Consider the following 24,776-nt stretch of genomic DNA (forward strand, 5'->3'; position numbering starts at 1 on the left):
GCATAGATTGAATCCTCGAAGCATGTACCTGCTGAATTTTAACAAGTCTTTGTTGGGAAGAGGTGATTTGAGATTCTTGCAGGAGCAGGCTCTTACAATAGTTACATCTCTCACAGCTTTATTACCTCGGTGCAGAATATCAAATCCTGCTCTTCAGCGTGGAGGTACTAGTAATCATCTCAAAAAAAAAAAAAAAACCCAAACCCAACTCAAACAAAAAAAACCCACAAAGCCTGTATTTTTTTTTTTTCTTCCTTCAATGACATTGTAAGTTTGAATTTTATCCATTAAAAATGAACTAACAATTAAAAGTAGAATCTTAATGGAAAACATTGTACAACCTTAATTATAGTTGCCCTTCCCCTGGAGCCTATAATAATATTCTTGGACTAATCGCTGGGGAGGAAAGGAGTGTTCAAGGGAAAAAAAGTCAAAACCTTTGCCGCTCTTTGCAAGAAATATTTGGAGATGTGACCCAGGCTACATCACCGGAACACTTAGCTTTTCAGCAAGCAGTAAACCAGAATTTCTGAAGTCAATGCTTAGTTTCCCTTTCAGTCCGTGGGGGGAAGGTAATACCACAAGCAATCTGTATTGTCTTTAATTTTTGACACCAGTGTTAGGTGGGCGAGTCCTTGAAACGCACCTGCTGCTTCTTCATTGATGACGTAGGAAAGGTGGGTGCTTCAAAAGGACTCAGAACCTGACAGGACATTTTAACTACCGAGTAGTAAAATATGCTAATATATTAATTGCGGTGTATTACAGAGGAAAAAAAAAAGTTCCTTTTCCATTGAAAAAGAAAATGTTTGGCCATGTTTGGGTTTTGCCTTTGTGACAACAAGAAAGCTTGGTTCCCTGTGACCTTTTTGCTGAAGGGAGTCCTTGCCCTTTGACTTGAGGATGTGTATGGCACGGTTCTCGAAAGGAGAACCAGATTTAATGATGAAAGACTCGCCCTGCTCTGAGTTCCTCTGCTCGGATTTGTACTTTTTATTTCTTACTGAGATATCGACAGGGTAAATGCTCTGTTAACTAGCCCATATTAGTATTTGCCATATCTTGACCCAAACGAGAATATAGGGAATTGAGCTATGCCTTACCTCTCAGTGAATGTTTTAATTATTCAGTATAGACAGTGAGAAAGGTGTGTGATTAATTACCAGGTGCATACTCTGATAGTTTAGTTTTCAAAACGAGCCAAACAAAAAAAACGTATCCAATAAATTTGCTTTCCCATTTAGTACCACAGTCTATGTTCGGATCCTTAACAGCGCAGCAGTGAAATTAAACACTGCATCTTGATTAATTAAAAAAAAAAAAAAAAGCAAAGAAGAAAAAGGAAAGTGCTTATACTATTAGCAGTCCTCAAAAAGCTCTTCTAATGATTACAGGACCATAGTTTTCCTGGACTTCACCTGCCATGGTTAGGCAGATCTAGCATGCAAGCAGTCAGATCATCTGAAAATATTGTTTGGTGTTCACTTTTGCGATTCTTCTAGTTGTCTATGGAAGACTTCATAAATTGCCTCATTCATTTGGTTCTTTAGTGCTTATGTTATTGCTTATTCAGAACTTCCATGAAAGACTAGGTCTTACCTGAAATCGGAAACTAGATGCATTATACTCACCAGAGTGAGTAATACTAGGTTTCTTCCTGTTACATTTCACTTCTATTAATATTTTCTGGGAAACTGGGGGGGGAAAGTCCTGTATGCATATTTATTATCTTTTAGAATTCCATGTGTCGCAGCTGAATTACTGTGGCTTTGACCATATACAGCTAAATCTCGTAGGGGGAAAAAACACTGCCAAGTCTGAAATTTAGATAAGAAAGGAGGAGGAAATGAGAGTAAGTAGGTAATAATAGCATACAATAGCTGGTTAAAACTATCACAGATCCAATCTCTTTGAGAATTTGTTTGCCTCTGAAACAGTACTCCTCTCAGAATAATGTAACGTGGGCAGGGAGAGCTTGTAACTTCCTTCCTGCAGTCCCAGCCGGGTACAGACTGTGGAGAAGTCGGAGAGGACACAGAAAAGAGTAGCAACTAGCTGCTGGTCCAGAGAGGCTGGTTTGTAATGGGAGATTCTGCATTACTTCGGGAGAAACATGATGCAGCGTCAGGCTACAGCTCTAGTTGGCTTATGTAGAAAGCAAGTAAAAGGGACATTTCTAGGTATATTTTTCTTTTGTTTTAGACTCCCTTAATCCAACTTAGTTTCTTTTGTAGGAAGGCTCTCTGATCAGATAATTGTCTTCTCTTTTCATCCAGCATCCCTGTTTGTTTTCTTCCATAAACTCCATGATTTTTTTTTTTAATATTATTTTTTCCTTCAATCTGCTGCTCTATTTCCTCCTTCCAGTTTGGCCTGGAGTGTTTCCCTGTTTCTTTATCTCCTGCAGTATCCCGGTGGTGTATGATATTTTGAAGAACTCCTTTGACAGCTCAGCTCAGTTCAGGAGGGAGTTTTAGTAGTTTTAGTTTCTAGTTGTTACTTTCTGTGGCAGCTCTGATTTGGTGGGTGACATTTCGTAGATGTGTCCTCATCATTACAGCAAGCACCGTCAGGCTTTCGCTGGTACAGCTACACAGCAACAAGTTGTTCCTCAGTGTTTCCTTGCAGTAGAAGTCCTGGTAGCTGTTTGTGGTTTCCAAAGGAGTTTCCATTTGGACTGTTATATATTTATTACAGATTTCCTACTTCCATGATGTTATCTGTAGTTGGCAGGAACGACACCCAATAACAGACCCAGCAGCATTATATTGCCGCCCGGTTCTCTGGATCATTCAGAGATAAATTTGCGAGATAATTTTGGGAACTTTGCATTATTAATAGCCTAAGCCTCTACTATAATCTGTGTGAATAGGAAGTATATGTTTATAAGGAGATTAGTACAAAAGAAAGGTTGGAGTCCTCCCAAAATGCACAGCAAAATAACTCCACTGTTGACTCCTACTGTTACAACAGTTACAGTGATTTCTGCAACCATGGGATTTAGTGGTGGTGTAGTTGTATTGTATTGTGACTGAACATACCTAATGCCAAAATTACTGGGCACTGGTTTGGCTGTGCGCCGGCAGTGCTGGTTTTGTGCGCAGCTGTGGACTTACCTCCCTGCCAGCTTATCTTCTCTCCTCAACCTGGGTATTGTCTTCCCAGCACCTGGCTTTTCTCCTCTGTTGGAGATGCTGGTAATGCCCCAAGAAGGTGCATTGGGAGTTTCTAGCTGTGCAGGGTCCTGGGATACCAGGCTTAGCCAAGGTTCAAGTCCCACAGACCAAGGGGTTCAAAAGGTGGGAAGAGAATCACTGTTCCCTATAACTTCTGTCATGGGATGAAATGTTCTGGGTATATGACCGAAGCTCCTAGGTAGATTACCTGTTAATGAGGCAGGAGATACTTCTGCCTGTGGTACTCGGAAGCTTCACTTAACCTTGTGTAAAAGATTTCATAGTATTGTGGTATTAGAGCTATCGTTCTTTTTTGAATCAGTTATTTATAGCCTTTCTTTTTTTATTCCTTAAAGGAGAAAATAGCGCTTTTGGAGGGGAATTTGAGAACTCTTGAAATATTCCAAACATCTGTAATTTTAATATAAATATTGTTATTGGCAGGACTAAAGCTTAACATACTGATATAGCTGGCTCACTGAAGGAGTATGAGGTTGGGTTTGTGTATCTTTTTAGGGTGGTTAGAAGTTTTTCGTATCCTTTCATGGCTTGTAGACTTTTTTGGGGAATGACTGTCTGAGGCCCAACAGCCTCCCCCTTTGACAGTGTCTCTGCAGCTTGACTGTGTATTTCCTTACGCTGGCGAGAACGTCATAATCTTTGAGGTTTCTTATCCCTTGTTTGAATTCAGCTGAACTCGGTCAATGTGCGCAAAGGCAGTGAGAATACACAAATGCATCTTCCTTCGCCTCACGCCAAGTGCTAACACGTAACCTTTGCTTCTGTAGGAAGACAGACTAAAAAGGCAGCAGTTAATTTTTATCTGCAGTAGATCAATAAGCTGCACCTTGCTTTAAAAAAATATTTTTATTTTATTCTCCTCAGCCACAGACCCACCCCAGTCAACATTGTCAGATGTGAAGAACTTGTTTAGATTACTAAAAAAAGGAAAGAACGCATTAAGGAGCAATCTGATCACATAGTCACATATTTATAAGAAAGATCTTGCTCTGGGATCATCTGATTAACAGTCTGTGTCTTGGGTAAAGTGGCAAGTCCTGTCAAAATAATGTTGTTTTTAATACGCCTTTTGCAAAAATCACTCCTCACTGCTCCAAAGTTGATTTTTTTTTTTTATTTGAATCTATTTATATCTCACTCATAACTGTTGACAGTGGAGCATCTACAGAACACAAAGCACCCAGCGACAGAAAGGTTTGCTGAGCAATTTCCGGCAAACTGCCTCACAGTGGTGTGACAAGCAGAGAATGGGAGGGTCTGCAGCAGGTTGTTGTGGAATGTTTTTCATAATAAATTTCAGCCAGGAAATAAAAATCAATACCTTTAGTCTAGTTTGGTTTGGTTTTTTTGTTTGGGTTTTGGGTTGTTTTTTTTTAACTCACTTAAAGTGCCAAGACTGGCATGATCGCTGTTCTAAGTTTATTTCAGTTAATAAAATGGCTGTTACATCGCATGCCTCAGGAAAGCTAATAAAAATGGCTAAGCTGACACTCTGTCAAAGGCATTATTGGCTGGTTTTTGAAATGATCAAAGTGGCGTCAGGCAAAAGTAAGCGGTTACAATAATATCTCATTCTCAAAGGTCCATGAATTGGAATTCCAGAAGAGTCTGCTTTGATAATCTTGGTTATAACTGGTTGGAATATTTATTCATGAGGTTTTAAACAGTCTCTGACAGGTTCAGTGTTTGCTGTTTCACCTTTTGTTGTCATCAGTGCGCATCTAGAATATGCTTTGTCCTACTTATATGTCGCTACTAGTTTATAAGACTAGGTATTTCTAAGATGTCTTCTCTCTCATTTAAGATCTTAAAATAAAAAAGATGTGTTTGTTTCCTGAAGAAAATGTGAAACTTTCCAATACCTTATCACTTCTTATTTGTATTGTATTCTCCCCTTTCTCTCCCATGTAGCTAACGTGGTAAGCTGCATACGTGCTAAATGCATTTCATTTAATAATGACTAGTTAAATGTATTAGTAGGTCAAGAGCTGAGATTGGAGCAGACGTGCAAACACTTCTTAATGTCAAATGTTCTTGACTCAAAAAGCTTATAATTGACAAGCAAAGGGTGAGATAAAGAAAAGCACTTGTATCTTTTGCGCTTTTCAATGGGAGAAAGATGGAATAGAGATGTCAAGTCACTTACTCGTGACCATATAGTCCTCTCCTTTTTTGGAAATTGAATTTGGAGTTTGGATCTACTTTTTCTTAAACTGATACTCTTCTCATTGTCTCAACTGTACTCTTCTCATTGTACATTCTCATTTGTTTTAAATAAAAATTGTGTTGCTGTACTTGGATGCGCAATAGCAATGCTTATAAATAAGATTCGTTGCTGACACTCACTATTCTGCACATTAACAATTCTCTTTTCCCACTCCTTTTTGCTGCTTGAGTTCACGCTGCCGTACCGCATGCAGCAGTGCTGGCTGTGCAGTTAAAGGCTCTTTGCCTGCTGGAGACTGCTGAGCTGGTGCCTGTCCTGCCTGGGTGTTGGTGCATAGTCCTCCCTCAACATCATACCGAATAAAGTCCTCTCTTGCTTTCTTACTGCGTTGCTGCCTAGGGGAGAAGGCTGCTCCCTGCGTCCTCTTTCCCTGTAAAAATTTGCTGCTATAAGGGTATTATCAGCAAATTTGTAAACAATTGCTTTAAATATAGTTTGACATTTCTGTTACACGTTTCGATGTCACATAGCATCGTTTGCCATGTGAAGAGACGACTTGAACTCATTCTTGAAGTGAGCAGCTAGTACGTGTCACACCGCTACTGTGCTGGGTTTGGTCCCTCTTTGTGCAGTGCAGGTGGCCCAAGAGGTGCTGCCAAGTAGAGGAGTATTCATTTTTACTTCTGTAGGATTGGTTTTCCCCCCATTAACCTGCCTTGCTGCGTTCTTTAAGATACTGTCTTGTATTCTCATTGCAACTTCCTCTGCCCTTTCTTGAAGGGAAAATTACCGTGTTTCATGAAGCCCTTAGGGTGGACATGGCCTCACGTTTCATGCTTACTTTGCTCTACCGAAGTATTAGAGTATTTTTTGAGACCAAGGTTATTGTCTGTCTGACTGTAATTTGTACAATTTTAATCTGGTAGATTTAAAGTCAAGTAAAATATTTTTCTGGCTAAAGAGGATTGAAATCACCTTTTTGGTAGTGCCTTGACAAGGCAACATTGCATACAGCAAAGTTTTGCCTCCTAAGTACGTTGCTCTGTGTGGTATAGCACATAACACGCACACGCACACATAATTATAGTCAAAAATTAACGTAAAAATGTAGGAATCAGTGCATTTCACTTTGTCACGTGTTGCTGTTTTATATGTGACTTAAATGAATTTTTAAAAATGGCTTATAAACTTTACAAATATTTCTCCAATACAAGTTTTTAGAGCACTTTATTTCTGTATTGCTGTGGTTTCTGATTGTTTTGCGTGTTTTGATTGGCAACTAAAATTTAGTTAAAAGACTTGAGACCTTCATGTCCTGTGTTGCCCTGTAGGTTTACTATCTTCAGGTGAAGATACCTGTTTGTAGATGAAGATTTTACTGAGGTAGAAGTGCTGGGAAAATTTGATTGCTTCGCATAATGTGATAGAGCTACTGTTGATGTTTCAGGGAAGATAACGAAACTTGAGTGTACTAGCGTTTTTCAAATCGAACACTTTTTATCCCTTTCAGACAACAGGTATTCACTGGTAAGACGGTGCTGAGCAAACACATAGCACAGCAGTCCAGACAGGTATTTGTAGTCTTAGCTGATTTTCTGTAAATTATTTTGTGACAGAGGTATCTCAAATTCTATGTTTTCAGTCCCAAAGGCAATCATTTTTCCTGCTGTCATGAAGAATCTTCCTCCGTGAAGCACAATAGGGATACCAAAACTCATTTCAGTCTCAATTTAAGTTTAATTCCAAGGTAAAACTTAAAATGAGGTGGTAATGAACTTGAACTCACAGTTTTGATTATCTCCTGCACGCTTATACAAGCGCTTAGACACAGTACAGGTATTTTCCAGACATGGTTCTGTTCTGAGACTGTTTGTCTCTTGAGCAGATTAAAAACCAAAATTTTCTGCTTTGCTTGCTGTTACAGTTAATATAGTAAGAACATTTGGAATTCAGCTCTTAGGTTTGAATCAGACCTACCAAAATGCATACCCAAAAGAAGAAAAGATAATCAGTGTGACTATCATGATGTGATAAGTCTAGGAAATAATGAGTTAGTAAGGCAAACAGACGGGTCCTCAGATACAGATAATGATGAAACCAATTAACGTCATTTGGAAAGCAAAACTCACAAACGTGTTTCACAATTCCGGCTGTGCGGTTCAGTGGGTTCTGCAGTGATAACAGCCACCGTCTCCCTCAAATTCTTTGAATCGGGATGCTATGTCTTTTGTAAAATACTGGTTTGTGTCACATATGTTTAATGTACTCATTGACTAACAGCCTTTACCAGAAATAAAACCGGAATAGCTCTAGCAAAGTCAAAGGAACTACACCAACAAGCGCTGGCTAGAAATTTGCCACCAGCGCGCTCTGGTGAGCCCTGTCCCGTCCCCAGCTCTGAGCAGCCACACCAGCCGCATCACACGCACAGAAGGGAATGCAGATCTTTATGATGCTTTGATCGGTCCTTTCTGGCCAGTCTGTTCTCCGCTAGTAGTCCACACAATTAGGTAAATTGAAAAGCATCCTCTGCCCGTGCATTTGGCTTTTCTAGGCACAAATCTACCCAAATGTGGCTTTCTGTAGTGTGGACTTCTCTGATCTCTATGATAATATATAACTAGATGGAATAACGAACGCACACTGGGCTAGCAGAAGTCAAAAGACCTTTTCGCAGACAGGACCACTGCTATTACGGTGGGCTGCTTTATGCAAATGCTACCACTTTGTTATTCCTGCATTACAAAATGCATTAAACATCCGATTTCCTTTGTAAATGAAGCAATGTATTACCTCAATAGCTACTTTTGAAACTATCTGCGACTTAAAACACAGATGTTAAAACTAATGGAACTAAATGAACCCCCTCTGAATTGTAATCCTTGAATAGAGAAGGGGGTTTAGTAGGGTTTTTTTTTAATTATAAAGTTTATTAAATGAAATACATATTACAGTGGAGAGGAAAAAGTCAAATGATCCTTTATGGCAAAAATAAAAACTTTAAACTTGCTATCCATACTCCATTGGGTATAAAATGCCAAAAGAGAAATAAAAAGTCATTTAATCTTCTTGCAAAGCTTAATGTTCTGTACCACACTGTAACATAGCCCAAAACAGACAACTGCTTGCTCATAAATCTTTCTTTTATTCACATTACAGAGAAAAATCAAGGCTGTCCTTTAAAAATAGTTGGTAGTCAAGTGAGCTTGGAAGTTTATGTTGTTAGCCATCATGTTCAATATGTGAGTCATCATGTATTTACGGTGCTGGAAAGAAAACCCAAGGCTTGTGTGGTTCATTTTGTAAGCGATGCAGTGGTGACGCAAGTATGGGCTGGAGATCATAAAGCTCTATAAAGACCTGGGGCAGGGGGAACATTAAGCAATTAACCATTGGAGAATATTTTTCCAAAGCCCGTTGAATTCGGTGCAATGCTCATAATCAAGCTGTTTCTATCATAAAACTTTAGATACCTATCCTGTGAATATCTAGGTTAAAAATTCGTGTTCCCAGTACTCACCTTGGGGGACGGTTAACTACCTGATTTAGGGGCTCCGAATCATCTTGTCGATGCTCTGTAGATACATGGGAAGACTGGGCTGTAAAATTTGGCACCTAAAGACTCGCCACTCCAGGTCAGGGAGTATTTGATGTGCTGCCTTTTGAGGGATTTGGATCAGATCTTGGTAGCGTATTTTGTCATTATGCCAGTAAACAACTCAAGGTAAAAAAAAGGTAGGAGGGCAAAACTTACCATAGGGGAGATTATGCTGGTACCTGCACATTACCAGTTGTGTTTTAAACATAGATTTGCCACTAGGCACTGATTTATTTATTATCATGGGGTCAGGGAAGCCAGAAGATATTTAAAAAAAAAAAAAAAAAGTAAAATAAGTTAAAAGTGCATTGTTAAATTGCTGTTTAAATTTCAGCCACTACAATATTTGGGCTGCTTCCTTCGTTTATCTGCTTAGTTTGTACGATAAAATAACTACTGCATACTTTGATGTTTTGGGGGTAAAAGTCCGCTTTTTTTAGTTTTCTAGTTTATATAGAGAGCAGTAGCCATTAAGAAATGTACTTATAGTGCCATTATCATAAATTGCTGTTTATAGATATGTTTTTACATATAAACTTTTTCATTTGATAGCTCTTCTGGACACAAAAGTTACTTTAACTTACAAAATTTTGGGAACACTATGAATTCTGCAAATATTTAGCCTTTTTAAGTAGATAGATGCATAGAAGTTGTTTTTCCAAAGCCTGTTTCAGTAAATGTTGTTCTAACTTTATACCATTGTGATTTGACGTATTTATTTTTGAAAAAGAACTTATTTACAGCTAATATTCTTTAGTAGAAGTATGCCATTAATCATTTGAATGAATGGTAGGGAGAGGAAGCTTTCTAAATAATCTCTTTAGGGAAGTAAATGTTTGGTAGATAACTCTTTCCTTGCCCTGAGGTTGTCTGTTACTACTTCAGTTGTTAATTATCCTGAACTCAAGAGAACGTTATTGGGCCAATGTAAAACTGTCATTTTTCCACTGAAATTTCTGTTAGCTCAGAGTAATTCCAGTTTAGGATGGATAACTGTGTTTTAAATTTTCTACAGTGTTCTCCATGTATTTCATTACTCTGTACCATGCCTGGGAAAATGTCGTTTTATTATTTCATGCACCAAATATTCGGTCTGCACTGATGCACATACTTGTCTGACAAGTGCAGTTGCTGACCTGCACTCGCGTGCCTTTAGCTTGGTTTGAATCTCATATCTGCCATACTTAAGTGTTCATGCAAAGAGCAAAACTGAATGAAAAAAAAAAAAAAGTTTAGAGCATTTCTGCTAGTTTGCTTTAACCAACTCTCTCACATGTTGTAAGAGAGTAGGAAGGCTATTATTAACCTAGTGGTATATAAACAGTGCACGAGCCAGCTCTGCCCCCCATGTATATTAATGAGATAACAAGAAATGCCTGTAGCTTGGCAGTGACAATTTTTAAAAATTACTTTTGCTGTTTAATTGTAGCTTTTGTGTTTTATTGATTGTATTTAAGCTGTCAGTAGCAGTGCATTAATAGCACATTACAGAATTTATTTTTAACCAACACAAAATTAAACCCTAATAAAATGAGACAAGCATGATTCCAGCATCCCTTCCACGTGTTGGGCTGTGGTGACATGACATGAAGCTGATTTAGTTTTTAATAAAGGTTAATTGAGAGTAAAACTATGAGAATGGTTGAGATCTTTGAAAAAAAGAACCTTGCATACCTGTCCATATATATTTGTGTTCATGGCGGAGGATAATTTAAGCAGTTTAAATGTCTTATCTGTGCTGTGTTCTTACCGGTGCAGTAAATGCATGCTGAAAAGGGAAATTGTTTAGATATGAGAAGCCTGTAAGTGCTGTACAACAGCCACAGAAACGCGGTATTAACCAAAAGACAAGGAGAGCAGCAGCCTGCTCAGGCTACAGTAGGTGGCTTCGTTTTGTAGTTCATTGGCCATGAGCAAGTGCTACAGAGAACTGAATGAGGACTGAGACATCTCACCGGGCCCGGAACGGCAGTATCATTCCCAGTGAGGTTAATGTGAGATATGTTACAAGATAATTGAAGGGCATTAGCGTTTATTAGAAATTAAAAGGGAAGCAGAATTTCTTAAGGCCTGCCATGGTAATGGGCATTTGGGGAGGATGAGGTTTCCAGTTAACAACCTGTATGCTTTCTGGCTGTGCTGTAGATTTTTCTGTTTGACCACCTGGCCTCTGGCCCACAGTTACTCAGGCCAAACACTTTAATCATGTACGTGTTACAGTTTTTCTTAGTGATTAAAGAAAAAACATGAGCAATACCAGGATTAATGTCTCTCAGACTTGGCTGGGTTGAGAACTGCATTCTTATACAGAGAGTGTAAAACAGGAGGGGCTGAAATTGCCCCGAGTGCAATCTCATTCAGTGTTTTGTTCTAGGGACACTGAAGTTATTTTGAAAGACAGGGTTTTTCTGGAAAATTGATGCAGTGTGTATCTAAAGTGGGAGTACCGTGAGATGCTGTCTTACTGAAATGTTTCTTAAACTGTCTCCCTTCCCGCATGCAAAATAACCAGCGTACACAATAGAGTAGAACACACTGTAGACAGAGATAGTTTTCCACCATCTCGGTGAGGGAAGATTTATACCCTTCTGCTACTTTCCATGTCCCATGCTGGGGAAGAAAGGAAGGAAATACTCAAACGTTGCTACTGGCTTGCTGCTTCTTCAGAAAAAAACAGTAATAGGTTATAGGTGGATAAGTTTCCCACAAAATCCCACAAAATCAATTTTATGTTACATGTTTTAAAATTTTCATAGTAAAACACCCTTTTCCCCCCCAGTTACAAGCATTTTTTAAATAGCATACATTCTGCTTACTTGAAAGTGATGGCAATTACCAGAGTTAGTGGAAAGCCCCACTGCTGTGCTGCTTTGCACTTCCACATGCAGCTTGCTGCGGATGTGGTTGGGGACATTCATTCTTTACATATCTCTATCTTAGAGACTCCAAAGCTACAGGAATTGGCTGTTTTCTGTAGCTTTTCACAAGCTGCAGTTCCCAAGGCATTGTAGTGAAAACTCGAGTGAGAATGCTTCCTCACTACCGATTGCATGTTTGAGAGAATACAGTCTGCAATACAGAAAAAACTGATTAAAAAAATAATAGTATGTATCTGAGAGTTCAATCCAGGTCAAGAAGTAAATTGGCATCTTTTCCATCTGCCAGTGACTTACCTCATCATTAAGTGATACTGCCAGCGTAGTGAACTCTTCTTTTTCTGTTCAGGGAGGACTGAACGTAGTTCATAGAGCATATCCTGAGAGCTGCATCTTTGATCTTTGGCAAAATGTGAATTACTGTGACTGCACTGAGCCAAACCATGTCTTTCATTTCTTTCCAACAGTAGGGAAAATGCAGCATTATTATAGAGAGGAAGATATTTGCCCGGAGTTATAATTTGTTTACTCCTTGCTGATAATAAAGGCTTAGGGACGCAGGAGGTAAATACACTGCTTATCGAATCTTTAGTCTATAGTGATCTCAGATCTTCAAAAGGTCATTTTTTTCTTGAAGTCGTAGGAACAAAACTATATGTGTTTTCATCTCTTCACTCTTCCCATCAGTTTTTGCTTATAAAGTGATGGTCTATGCTAATGTTCACTTTCTGAGATGATGATGGGAGTTGGAAGAGTACGTCTGAATTACTGAGAAACCTGCAGCAGTATTCCACATAAAAATTTCCTTATAAACGTGAGTAGTGACAACAAAGAGAAAAAGCTTCTGAACGATATATTTGTGTATTTTACATGGTTTCAGCTTCAGTCCTCCTCCTTGGTACCTGGGGAGGAAAAGCACTTCTACTAGGCTCCAAAAAACTTTGGCCATCTTCTAAATAGATGCTAAACCAACCAAAGCAAGTAAAGAAAAAACCAGTCATTCCCACTCTCTTCATTTCCCATAGAAAGGGTTTGTTCTTCAAAGTCTCTACATATTCTCTATACCAGAGAGGACAACAAATGCTTTCAAGGCTCTTCATGAGAATTTCAGCCCAGCCCTGTCATTTGGTCTGAAGGAAGTGGATGGAAAATTAAGTGCATTTGGGATTCAAATAGGAAGTTTCTTGCATTTCATAAAACTCTCTTAGTTATGACTAAAATCAACCTGCTATAGAAAAGAGAAGGTGGTTTATTGATAGGACTGTTGGGTTGCAATCTCCAGAGTGCTACAGTCTGCATCCCAGCCTATGCATTTTTGGGTAGGTGGTTTTGGTTAGCCACCTACCTAGCCTAAGTAGGGGAGCTTTCTTTGCTGCATTTAGCGCTCCTGGTACCAGCACTTGTCCACCAGCTAAAATCAGAGTTAGGTGCATTTTTTGTGATTGAAGAATCTACATATGAGCAATAACTCCCCTTGCATAAATATACCCATGTACTGTGTGTGGCACTAGTGCTCAAAGAATGGCAGGGACCAGACCAGACCAGATCAGATCTCAAACTGTTAATGTGATTTAAAAAAAAACAGTAGCAGTATGCTGGTTGAAAATAATTAATGAATTTGCATTATTTACTTGAAATGGAAGAGTAGTTTTCAAATCTTTCCTGGCATTTATTTTATGACTCGCACATTGGTTAATCCCATGAAGAGATTATGTGAATTGGTGTCATTAATCAGAAGCAGTCACATTCCTCCTTTTGTATATCTCAAACTGAAGTTGCAGGTATAAAACACCAAGTCAAAATATTCAAATTTATACTTACTGCTGTTCGACACCCTCCTCACTTAAAATGACTCGAATTACAAATGCAACATAGATTTAGTGATCCCCTGTTTACACCAACAGTACCCTCTAACCTTAATTTTGTCATCCTACCCATAGATTTGAACATCTAGAAATTAATGTCAGATTTTAAACATCATTCTTCATGCATGACTGCTTAGTTGTACAGCAAGCCTTTTCTGCCTCTTAAATCAGCTTTGCCACTTGCCTTCACCATGAGGAAAAAAAGGCTAAAAAAATCTTTGCCGAAAGAAAAGGGATGATTCGTGAAGATTTTTCATGGTCAACAGAAAGTATTTAAAACCTGATTAGACATATCAAAGAGAGAATTTATCTTGGGTTTATGTTCCACTGTGCTATGTGAGCTGAATGTATAATCACACCCTTAGTAATCCCTTGCTATGACAGAAACAGACTGGAAAGAAGTCTGACTCAATAGCCAATTATACTAGTGCCATAACCTTATGGAAGGAAATATCTTGTGTGTTCAGAATTTACTTGAAGGATGTAGTCGTCATAATTTCACACATGCTCAGACCACTAAGAAACCTGAGATTTGGCTTATGGGTTGGTTGTGGTTTTGTTGTTTTCCTGCACAAAGATGTAGATCACATTTGCTTTAATATTGGCTGCACCTTGGATTGAATTTCAAATCGTGCAAGAGACGTTTGCCAGGAAAGATTTTGCAATCTTGTCCTGAGGATTTCCCAAATACGTAATCCTAATACTTTATAGAAGACTGTCTGGGAAGGTTATTAGAACCATATTTTTTAATAAAAAGAGAAACCTTTGTAGAACTGATGTGTAATACTGCACAGCAGTATTGGTAAATAGTAGAATGAAACAGCAAATCCTTTGCTTAGAGTACAATAGAGGCAAAAATTGTGTTTCAAAAACCACTCGGCTGTCTTGACAGGTAAAGAAGAATCTCTTCTGCAAACCCATCACTTGTCAGTTCTGAAGCTAATCCTTCACACAGTTACCAGAATGACTTTGCAGGACTTGAAGTCTCTGCCCATACTTGTAAATTAAAAGCCACTGGGGAATGTTTCTAGGACATGATCTCAGTGATTTTTATACAGGGAAATTATTAAATGTTTCCAGGTATGATTTTGGTGAATTTTTTAGCGCTCTCCTGGGTGTGGTTCCTGGGCGGTTTGGGAGTTGGCACGACCAAGGGGGTGTTTCCACATGGCAGTCCCTGCTCAGCAATCTCTTTTGGCAGATAAGAGGACATGGGCACATAACATGAACTTGGTTTTGCTGTTTGGCTGTGGCGGCGGGGAACTGCTGAGGGTGGGTTTAAACTGCTAATGTACGTGTCTCAAAAGTAGCAGTGAAGAAAATGGGTTGTGATTCTAACTGGAATGTTTTGTTTATTTTTATTACATTTTCACTGTATGAATTTTGTCAGTGTTACTATTTTACCACGTAGTTACTCTTTAGTGTTGGGGAGAAAAACATTCTTGCAGGTGTTCTGTATCAGTCGCAAAGGAAAATATTAATTCTTCTGCAATCAGCAGAGATTTCTGAAGTGCTGGGACTAACACTGATGGAGATGTTTTGTGCATATTAGATACAAAGCTTGAAGCTGCCTGAGTTAATAGTATGTTAAGTAAACATGGACAAACAGTAGGGGTTTTGCTCTTTTGTGAGCCAACAATTTTAGGATGAAATGAACCAAAATGGAAATTTTTCTGTTTTCCAGATCTGTCGGAAATGCTGTCTAAACAAACTAAAAATGTTTAACCTAGCATTTAATATTCCAACATTTTCTCTTTAACTTTCTTTAGCGTAGAGAAATATTCAAACAATAAGAAGACAAAATATTTTTCTTAGACCCTCCCCCTTCTTGGTCTGAAACTGTCAGGTATGGTCTGCTGTCATGAATAGGTCTTGTTTAACCTGTTCTGTATTTTCAGGAAATTTATTACGTGCCAAACAATAATCGAGCTCTAGGTATATTCTCTAATTTTGGTAAATAACAAAACACCAAACTTGGGAACTATTTTTGTTACTATTAAACTGTAGTCATGTGCACAAGCAAATGGTGCTCTGCAGTTTTATCACTGCACACTAGTAAACAATAGATGAGCACATGCTTTTGTGCCTTTTTTTTTTTTTTGAAAGTATGGATATTTTCCTAAATTTTATCTCAGAACTAACTTAATGTTTTCCTCTTAATAGAGAGGACATAGGATCAGATAATAAATTGTGAATACCTGGTTCAATCTATAAGACTCCATATCATTAAGGTGGGATGCTGCAGAGCAGGATTGCAGGGAAATGTTTCCATAGCCCAAAGCAGGTGTGAGTTGTGCTTTATTGCCTGCAGGTGCAGGATGTGCCTCTCTTTCACTTGCCCCAGGAAATTCAAAAACAGCTAAGCTGATAAAATTGGTGGGAAATTTGGACATTCAGAATTAGGTTGTCTTCAACGAGAACAGGTACACAGCACAGGGAATGAGAGCAACTGTGTAAATTGAATTTTCACTTTGCCATTCTTTCCAAGGAATCCACGTCTGTCAGTGTGATCACATAAGACAATAGGGTTTTCCTGGATGTGGTTGTAAAACCAAGTGTCTCCTTGCCTCTTGTTAAGTACTACCGCAAGATAGTGGGTTGATTAATCTGTTGCTGTTCGCTGAACTGTTATAGCCTGTCCATAATGGTCTTTAAAATCTGTACTGTGACCGTTGCTTGAGCCTCCAGTACCCTGTGATTTCTGGCCACCTCCTCACAATGGAATCTTTTTCTTTGGACAGACTGAGAACCCATAGTAACAGTGCTATAGTTTTGAGTACAAAAAACTGAATTACTGTACATTAACTGTTTTTCAAGATCTAGATGTCATGTCATCATGACCACAACATGAATCTGCTGCTTGATCAAACTCAGTGGACAAGCCTCATGTTATACGAAGTGCTCTCCTTTTTATTTCCTAAATAATGCATGAGAAAAGTAATGTGTTATAATCAAACAAGGGAGAGGAGAAAGGAGTAGGGAAATAGAGGATGCTGGCAAAAGCAAAAAGAATAGGGGAAAAAAGCTGCAGTACAAAAGGTAAAACAAAAAGGAGGGGTAGTGTGACAATTTGATAAACAGATTGTTTGTGTGGTTGGTGTATGTTTAAATAGCAGCTGTCTCCAACTCACTGACTGAATTCATCAATATTGGTAGATTTGAGACTGCTCTTCAATTTCAGTAATGCCAGTTGTTTGTTTTGAACCAGAGCAGAGATTATAGGATCACATAAGCAGCAAAAATTGGTTTCTAGCATCTTTTACGTTTTTAATACTATTAGGATTTGAGGAAAAATTTGTAAGTTATTGACAACAGTATGCATCAGAAAAAGAATTGTTGTAAAGATCATTGATGCAGAAAATGCCTCTGATGGTTCCCTTCCTATATTTTCCATTTTGAAACCTTGCAGAAACATTTTTTATTTTTTACAAATTGTTGGAGGTTTTATTGTGTCAACTTTATCTTTCAACATAAAAGGTTGTTGTCCAGTATTCCTTTATATGTTTTATCTGAGTTCTGCTCTGATTCAGCAATCCTCCAGGGCTAGGCTGAGATCTATTTATTTCCTTCTCAATCACATTTTATTCTTCTAGATGTTATAGTGCAGCATCTTCGTAATGGCCAGGAAATGTTCACAAGGATCCCATCTTTCCCCTTTGAAAAAGTTAAGGCTACCTTCTAGAACTGTGGTGCTGCCTGTTGAAACAGTTGATTTTTCTCTGAAGCGTTTCAGTGAATCACAGTAACACGTATAATGTAGAAATTAAGCTGCTTTCACTCCAAAAAAATTTTTTTTTTTAAAAGGCAAGCAGACAGTATTCTGTTTATAATCTTTGAGAGGGCTGAAAACGCTCTTTAGAGAAGCTGCTTCTTAAAACTTCAGGCTTGTGATAGCCTTAAATAAAAAGAACAGGTAAGTAAGCAAAATTGGGTAAGATGGAGAACTGTTAGCAATCCCTTCTACTTGAAGAAATGTCTGTGCTGCTATTGTTGGATGGGATTAAAGAGAAGCATCTCACTTTTACCATTTTTCTGTGTCAGCACTGGAGTTAGACAAGAAAAACCCAGCAGGCCCAGAAACGGCTTGCTTGAGTCTGTCTGCAGAAAAGGAAAATTCCGTCAAAGTCTGTGTGCTGAAGACATGAATTCAGACTGAAGTCACTGCTAGCACGTGGGACCCTTGTGTTGATAGAAAGCTGCCTGTCTATTCTACCTGAAGCACTGCTTTAGGACAATTCAGCATTTCCAGTATCATTAATAGCTGGAGCTGGAGAAGTTTGAACAAGAGAAGCATATAGCCCAAAGTGTAAAAGTGCCTCTCCTCCAAAAACCTTGCTCAGGGATGTCAGTGTGATTAGTAATCAATAGCTGGAGCGTGCCCTCGTATGAGTGCTTGACTTTATAAGGACTCGAGAAGCTTCTTTTTCCCTTGCACCATTTCCACTGTCTCTGATCCACTGCTTACAGGTTCAGGCCATTTATCATCTGAATTTAAAAACAACAGAAAATACCTGCTGTTTTGCCTTTGTCTCATTTGATAGGCATGCAGCATTATCCCACTAGGAGTTTAAGATGATAAAACACCAAGTGAGATTGAAGGCAGACTGAAACGGTTGTATCGTCATTAAACTTACAGCACCCTGGGCTGTTATGATGTATTTGTGCTACTTTGTAAGCCTCAAATGAACAATTTGAAAGTAAATGAAAAAAAATAGTATTATAGGTTAGAGACGTGTTAGTTACCCCAGATGTTACAGATTTAGAAGCTTTCACTACTCCTCTTAAAATTGTGTGTGTGTAAAATAAAACCTTGCTGAGTAGTTTGGGAGTCGTCTTCCCTCCCTTCGGTGTGAGTTCAGAGCTGTTAGAGTATGGTTGGTGACGAAGAGAACACCCAAAATTATGGCCATACCTTCACACCGTAGTAGGGTCAGAGCTCACTCTGTCCTGGTTGTGCTGAGTGTCTGTCAGAAGCCAAATAAATCCCGCTGACGTGGCACCAGCTGGACTCATGCTGTTTGCAGTAAAACTTCTACAGGTTTTGATGAGCCAGGGGAAGCAGTGTTGTCAGGCTGCTGACAGCTGGGTGTATGTCCTCGCTTTGTTTAACTAGATACATTAGTCACTGCGGAGAACGCTTTAAGATATGTTAGAAGACATTGTCACTGCAGTGCATTGAAAAGTATTAGCAGAGCTTAGCAAGGCATCTGACCGTGATCAAATATTCTTCTTAAATTAAAAGCATGTTTAGGTATTCCACTCAGCCTGTTCTTAGGTAGCTAATAATGGAGTTGGATCCTCTTGCTATATTTTGAGGATGTCTTATTGAATCATGCATAGAACGATGTGACTAATTTGTGGAACAGAAGTCCCTGTGCATCAGCTGTTCACTGTGGTTTTCCTGGGGGGAAGATAGGACTTTCTATGTTGAAAGACACTGATCATTCTTTTCAGCATATCAAAGAACAAATGTACTGTAGGCTTTTCTATTGAAAAAAAAAAAAAAAGAACAAATGGCTTTTATCTGTATTTCTGTCATTACATTGGAATAAATCTCACCGATGCTAATGGGACTTGTAGCAACGTAGATAAAAGACAGTCACACTGTCAATGAGATATGGAGCACAACAGAACAAGGCACACCACAGAAGTAGGAGGGCTGATCCCTGCAGGGGCAACCTGTGAGCGTGTAATTCAGCCCGCTTAGAACTAACTATTGGCGTGCAAAGCTAAGGCTCTCCAGAACGAAGTACCTAACAGTGGCTAACGCAGTGGCTGTGCAAGCTTACTGAACGCTGAACTGGATGGATCTTTTCACAGAAAAAATAAGAGTTCTGTCTCTGTATCCGCTCTGCCGTAGGCACACATACAAAGGCTGTGATGGAAGACACCCAGAAGGACAGTCCAAAAGCACCTGGGCTCTGTGACTGGGAAGGGAATAGATGGGACTGTGAGGGTTGAGCTATGGCTCTCAATTTGGGCATAATTGGGGGTTAAGCTGAAACCAGCAGGCTCACCTCAAAGAGTAGAAAAGGGGTGAGGGAACAGTGCAAAAGGGTGAAAGAGTCAGACTTGTGGGATCCTGTGGAGATTAAGAAAGGAAAAGGAAAAGCAGCAAGCAGCATGTTTTTAGAAGTATGTAGAAATACATGATAAAAGTGAAAATTAACAAAGAGCAATACAGTTAGTCCTCATAACTGATCACAAATGGTAACATTATCACTGTGAGCAGAAGAGGAAGGAAGTTCTGGGCGTGAACTCTAGGACAAAGGCCTGGAGTGGTCTGACACAGAACACAGAATTATTTATTTCAGTGTAAACCACGGTGTTGACAAAGTCGACATAACATACAGTTAGCTTTGTCCCGTCACCGTTTCCGCGAGAATTTTGTCTAAAATACTGTTTGAGTTCTCTCCAAATTCTATCCGTGGACACTTGAAAACTGTAGACTGAAAGCAGCAGACACACTGACACTAGAATTGCTTTGACCTAGATTCAAATATTAAGGGTTTTATTTTTCATCTTTTATTTTGCCATTTAAAATAGTATGGGTTGTTCTCTTTATCGCTGTAACATACGGATTGAATGTTCAAAGCAAAGAAAGAAATTAAAAACTTATGTAAGGCTTCTTTGAAAGGAAAATTGTGCAAGGAATGGTTTTGATCAGCCCCTTTCCTAGGATCCCACCCGTAAATGCCATTCTTACACCTCTCTTACTATCCAAGCTCAAGAAACAGCATTGCCTTTTAACACGTGAGTCAGAAAGGCAGGCTTTCTGTAAAACGAAGTGACTACTGCTGTCTTTGATGTACCCTTCTCATTTTACCCGGGGCTATGTGATATTACCTTCACTGTCCTACAGCTTTATGGTCGGCCAGCATTTTCTTTCTTGAAAAAAGCAGCGTACTTGGGACATGTGCTTCTGAAAAAGCACTGTGTTGTAATCTCATGTATTCGGATATTCTCAAGTCCACAGAGAAAAATGGTGAGTTATCTTTTCATCCCAGAATATTCATAGTAAATAGAAAAATAAAAATCTTATCAGTCCTTACTGTCCAAAATAAGTCATAAATGTGGCTCCTGAGTGTATGCAAATAAAATTACATTCAGAGGAGTTGAAGAGTTGAGGAAGTACAATTCTACTTGTAAAGAAGCTACCAAGACTACAATAGAAAATACTGGCAGTGATTTGAAAGTATCCCTGCTGCTTTGGTAGGAAAATGACCGCGCAACTTACAGCGAATCAGTAGAACTTCACTGTAAGCAGATCAGTTCCTAGCTGAGTTGACTGAACAAGGTACAAAGTAATTTTCTTACAGGCATGTAGGTGTGAGCCTTTAAATAAAGAGACCTGCTGATGAATTCAAAATTGAGTCACCAGCAATGATGAATTTTTGAAGAAATCAATTTACCTTCATTTAAAACTATTTCAGAATAGCTGTTAATTGTTTCAAAAAAGAGCACGTGCCCTTTCTGTTTCTGCCTATATATTTCCTAATAGACAGTGAAGCAGGACTGAAAAGCCTGCGAACACCATGGAGACACTCTTTTGTCAGTGTTGCATTGTGGTGTATTTGTGATCTTTTTTGCTTTGCTTCCTTAACTTTTTGTTTAACTTCCTTATTTCATTTCTGTTCGATGTGTGTGTTCATTTTAGCGATACTGTAGTTCATCTCATAACTTCTTTAATTTTAAATACTACTCCGAGGCACCTAGCAGGCTTAATAACATATTGGCCACCTAGTCATCGTGCTTCCCAGGTCAGCTGTAGAACACAATAAATCTCTTGGAAGTACTTAGCATAAATTTGTTTCATCAAAATGGCTATATAGTTTCACTTTGTCAGAATACCTACGTGTTGGCTTGCTTTGCTGTTTAAATGCTGTTCTATTTGTTCCTAACTTCCCCTGTTTAACAGCAGACAAACCCAGGGAGCACTGAATGAATCGGATGATCCCGAAACAGGCTGTCTAACTGATAACAAGCCAACTTCTCGACACTTCTATCCTGTCGCCTTGCTGCTTGTCAGCTCACACTTGCTGGTTGTGTGGCTTATTTTAAGTCTTGCTTTGCTATTAGCCAAATATCAATAAACTTCACTTGCGTTCCTTTCTTTTCTACAAACAGCAACAAACTAACTTTAGAAAAAGGAATTATGCTGTAATATTTCTACAGACTCAGACCCCGAGGATTCATCTTTAAGATACAAATGTCTGAAATGTACTATGTTTTTGTTATTTTTTTTCTGAATTCTAAGAAGTATACTATGCATTGAGTGAATTGATTTGCTCGTTCTGTTCATGATAAAGCTTTCTCACTGTAATTAGCTCAAAGAAAGCCCATTTACAATGCTGTCACTGTATACAAGATGATGTGGAATCCTGAATGCTTGAACCCCTCTTCCCAGAGTAATCAGTCTGACAAAAAAAATTAAAAATGAATTTGCACAGCACAAACTAACCCCTAGACAAGTATTACAAGTATTACAGGGTGGTGGTTTGTGAGACTTAACTTTCATTGTGTTATTTTCATTGTTACTAGCTGATGGAAATCTTTTTTGTTTAACAAAGGATTATTACTTTGCTACAACTAACCCTTTTCTGTCAAGTAACTAAATGGAATAGAGTAAGTTCTGTTTTGTAATGAAATTAACCTGTTTGTAATTGTTGCTTTGGTTGCTTTTGCTTTCAAGACACTTTTATATTCTTTTTAAGAAAGTCCTGTTAATGTCTTGATGCACCACTTTGGCACTTGTGACTTTTGTACTGTATGTGAACAAACATCCTTCCTTTATAAAGCAGAGAGTTGGATTGGGCTGTTTGAAAAGCCATTCTTTTTTTTTTTTTTTTTCTTTCCATTGCAAAGCCGAACAAACGGGAAATGAAGCAGAGATGAAACTTTTCCTTCGCAAATCTCTAGGGCCAGACTTACTAAAATGCCTTATTTCTAGAATACGCATTTTTAGGGCATCGTGTACTCTCACACATATAGTAAACAATTTGAAAAAAAACCTATGAGAACGTTTAAAAGGTAAATATATTTCTGGAATTAGAGGAAAATGTATCATTATTTAAATTTTTTTTACTAAACTTTAAACCTCAAGGGCAAATATATTAGGGGGAAAAAATTTTATCACCTATTTCTGAGGGCAATAACTGTACTGGGCCTGGCCTTGGATTTAATTTTGTAAGATGTATCATCACTTGTGGAAAACAAAAAATGTAGAGCTGAATCTTTGTTATTTTTACTTCAACTGTTGCTGAAACTCTGCAATGAACAAATAAAGCATATTTATTTATTCTGTGTTTCATGAAGTTGTACTTTTTCCCCCTTTCACTAGAGAAGGATGCCGCATAGAGAATGTACTGAAGAATGTCAAATGCAGAAAGTATGCATTCAACATGATACAGCTGATGGCTTTCCCAAAGTACTACAGACCTCCAGAAGGGACATATGGAAAAGCTGACACCTAAGTTTAACAAAAATGTAATCGGGAACATACAACATGCTAATTAGTGAATACAAAAATCACTGTTTATGACTTATTAATTGGGAATGTGTAACCAGTTGAGGTGTTATTTTTATCAGGTTTTTATTTTACATTAAAATAACTCCAGTTAGTCGTAATTAAATAAAATATCATGAAAAAGCAAGGGACTGAATATTCTCAAAACCAAATATATTCAACTTTCCTTTGTGAAGCTGAAGCTTAGTATGACTCATAAGCTAGCTGGAATTAGTTTTTTGGGTCATTTGATCAAAGATTAAAAGGGAAATGTTGTTTGCAATAGGAACTGAGGTTAGCAATCTGGAAGGTGGCATTCTGACTCTGAACCGAAACCTGAGATTTGATTTAAGGGGTCTCTTACTGCTGGAAATAGGAATTTCTGGAATCGGCACAGCACCAAGGTCTTGATCACGAACGATTAAATCCTTCACAGAAGTATTTATGAAAGGAGCTAATGTTAATACCTGGGCTAAATATAATTTTGGTAAATACACTTAGCTTCTTTACATAAGCATGGTAACTTCATAATATGTTTTCAGTAATTACAGCCTGTAATTTCAGTAGTTTCATTCTGATGCCTTGCAGTTCATTTGGATGTATCATTCTTGGCTTTCTGTACCACAGCCAAATACCCCTTATTTCACTTTCACATAAATCACATTGAAATCAGGGGGATTAATTCTTCAAGGAAGGTGACCTGAATTTGGCCTATCATGTTCCCGTTTACTGTACACTTCTAAAACTAAATTTTCTTCAGTGGTAGGGAAAATGAGTTGTATATACAGGAGTTAATGTATCTTTAGGCTATAAAAACATGTATGTTTTTACAGAGTCTAAGATAAATGTTATAATTATGAGTAACCTGCTGTATTAGGACTAGTTAGCCACTGCAGCTGATTTATGTCAAATTTGTAATGCTGCATGTAGACTCTCTAGGATGAAGAACTATCAGCTTTAAAAATTAATGTTAATGCTTCTGCCAGCTTGTGTTGCTCCTGAAATTTATCTTGCAAAGAACATTTATATTTTCTAATTGTATCTATTTATTGCTGCCTTCTGCCTCCCAGACAGAAATACAATTAAAAAAACCCAAGTATTCACTGTTTACTGACCTTTATGTAAAGCATTCATTTTGAGGAAAAAATAGCTAGAGCAGAAGTGTGAGAATTTTATCCTAATGAAACTGCACAGGGAATTTGAGCATCTGTAGGAAATTGTAATTGCCATGGATAAAGAAGTTATGTTTGCTTGCTTCTGTGGAAGTCAAAGAAATCTTGATGCACTGTGAGTTATAATTTGTTCTTTTTAGTCCATTAATGTCCATTACTGGGTATAAATCTGTAACTACTAGTAAAAATACATATTTAAGAGCCTGATTCTGCAAATTCTGATTGGATGATTACATGGAAATGATCTATCCTGTGAATAAACCATCTTGTATATTTGCAAGATCAGGCCTTGGGGCTAGTAGAAAAACATCAGGAAGAGATCCTCGTTCCAATATACGTTGACTTCAGTGAAGCCAGGAATTCCCATATACAATGTATTTAACTAATTGGAAGGTT

At 38.3% G+C, this 24,776-nt stretch overlaps 1 protein-coding gene across 5 annotated transcripts in view; it reads left to right on the plus strand.

Moving 5' to 3' along the window:
- Nucleotides 1–23,176, plus strand: part of INPP4B (inositol polyphosphate-4-phosphatase type II B) — a 176,406-nt gene extending 153,230 nt beyond the window's left edge. For 3 of the 5 annotated variants that reach the window (XM_074155061.1, XM_074155063.1, XM_074155062.1), the window contains one exon: nt 23,044–23,176. In XM_074155061.1, the coding sequence (XP_074011162.1) occupies nt 23,044–23,176 (133 nt within the window). Of the gene's footprint in view, nt 1–21,621; nt 21,797–23,043 lie in introns of those variants that run through there. The other 2 variants (XM_074155060.1, XM_074155059.1) reach the window with 2 other exon arrangements.
- Nucleotides 23,177–24,776: the final 1,600 nt, after the last annotated feature.

This window comes from Numenius arquata, chromosome 10, assembly GCF_964106895.1.
Source record: "Numenius arquata chromosome 10, bNumArq3.hap1.1, whole genome shotgun sequence".
Taxonomy (NCBI): domain Eukaryota; kingdom Metazoa; phylum Chordata; class Aves; order Charadriiformes; family Scolopacidae; genus Numenius; species Numenius arquata.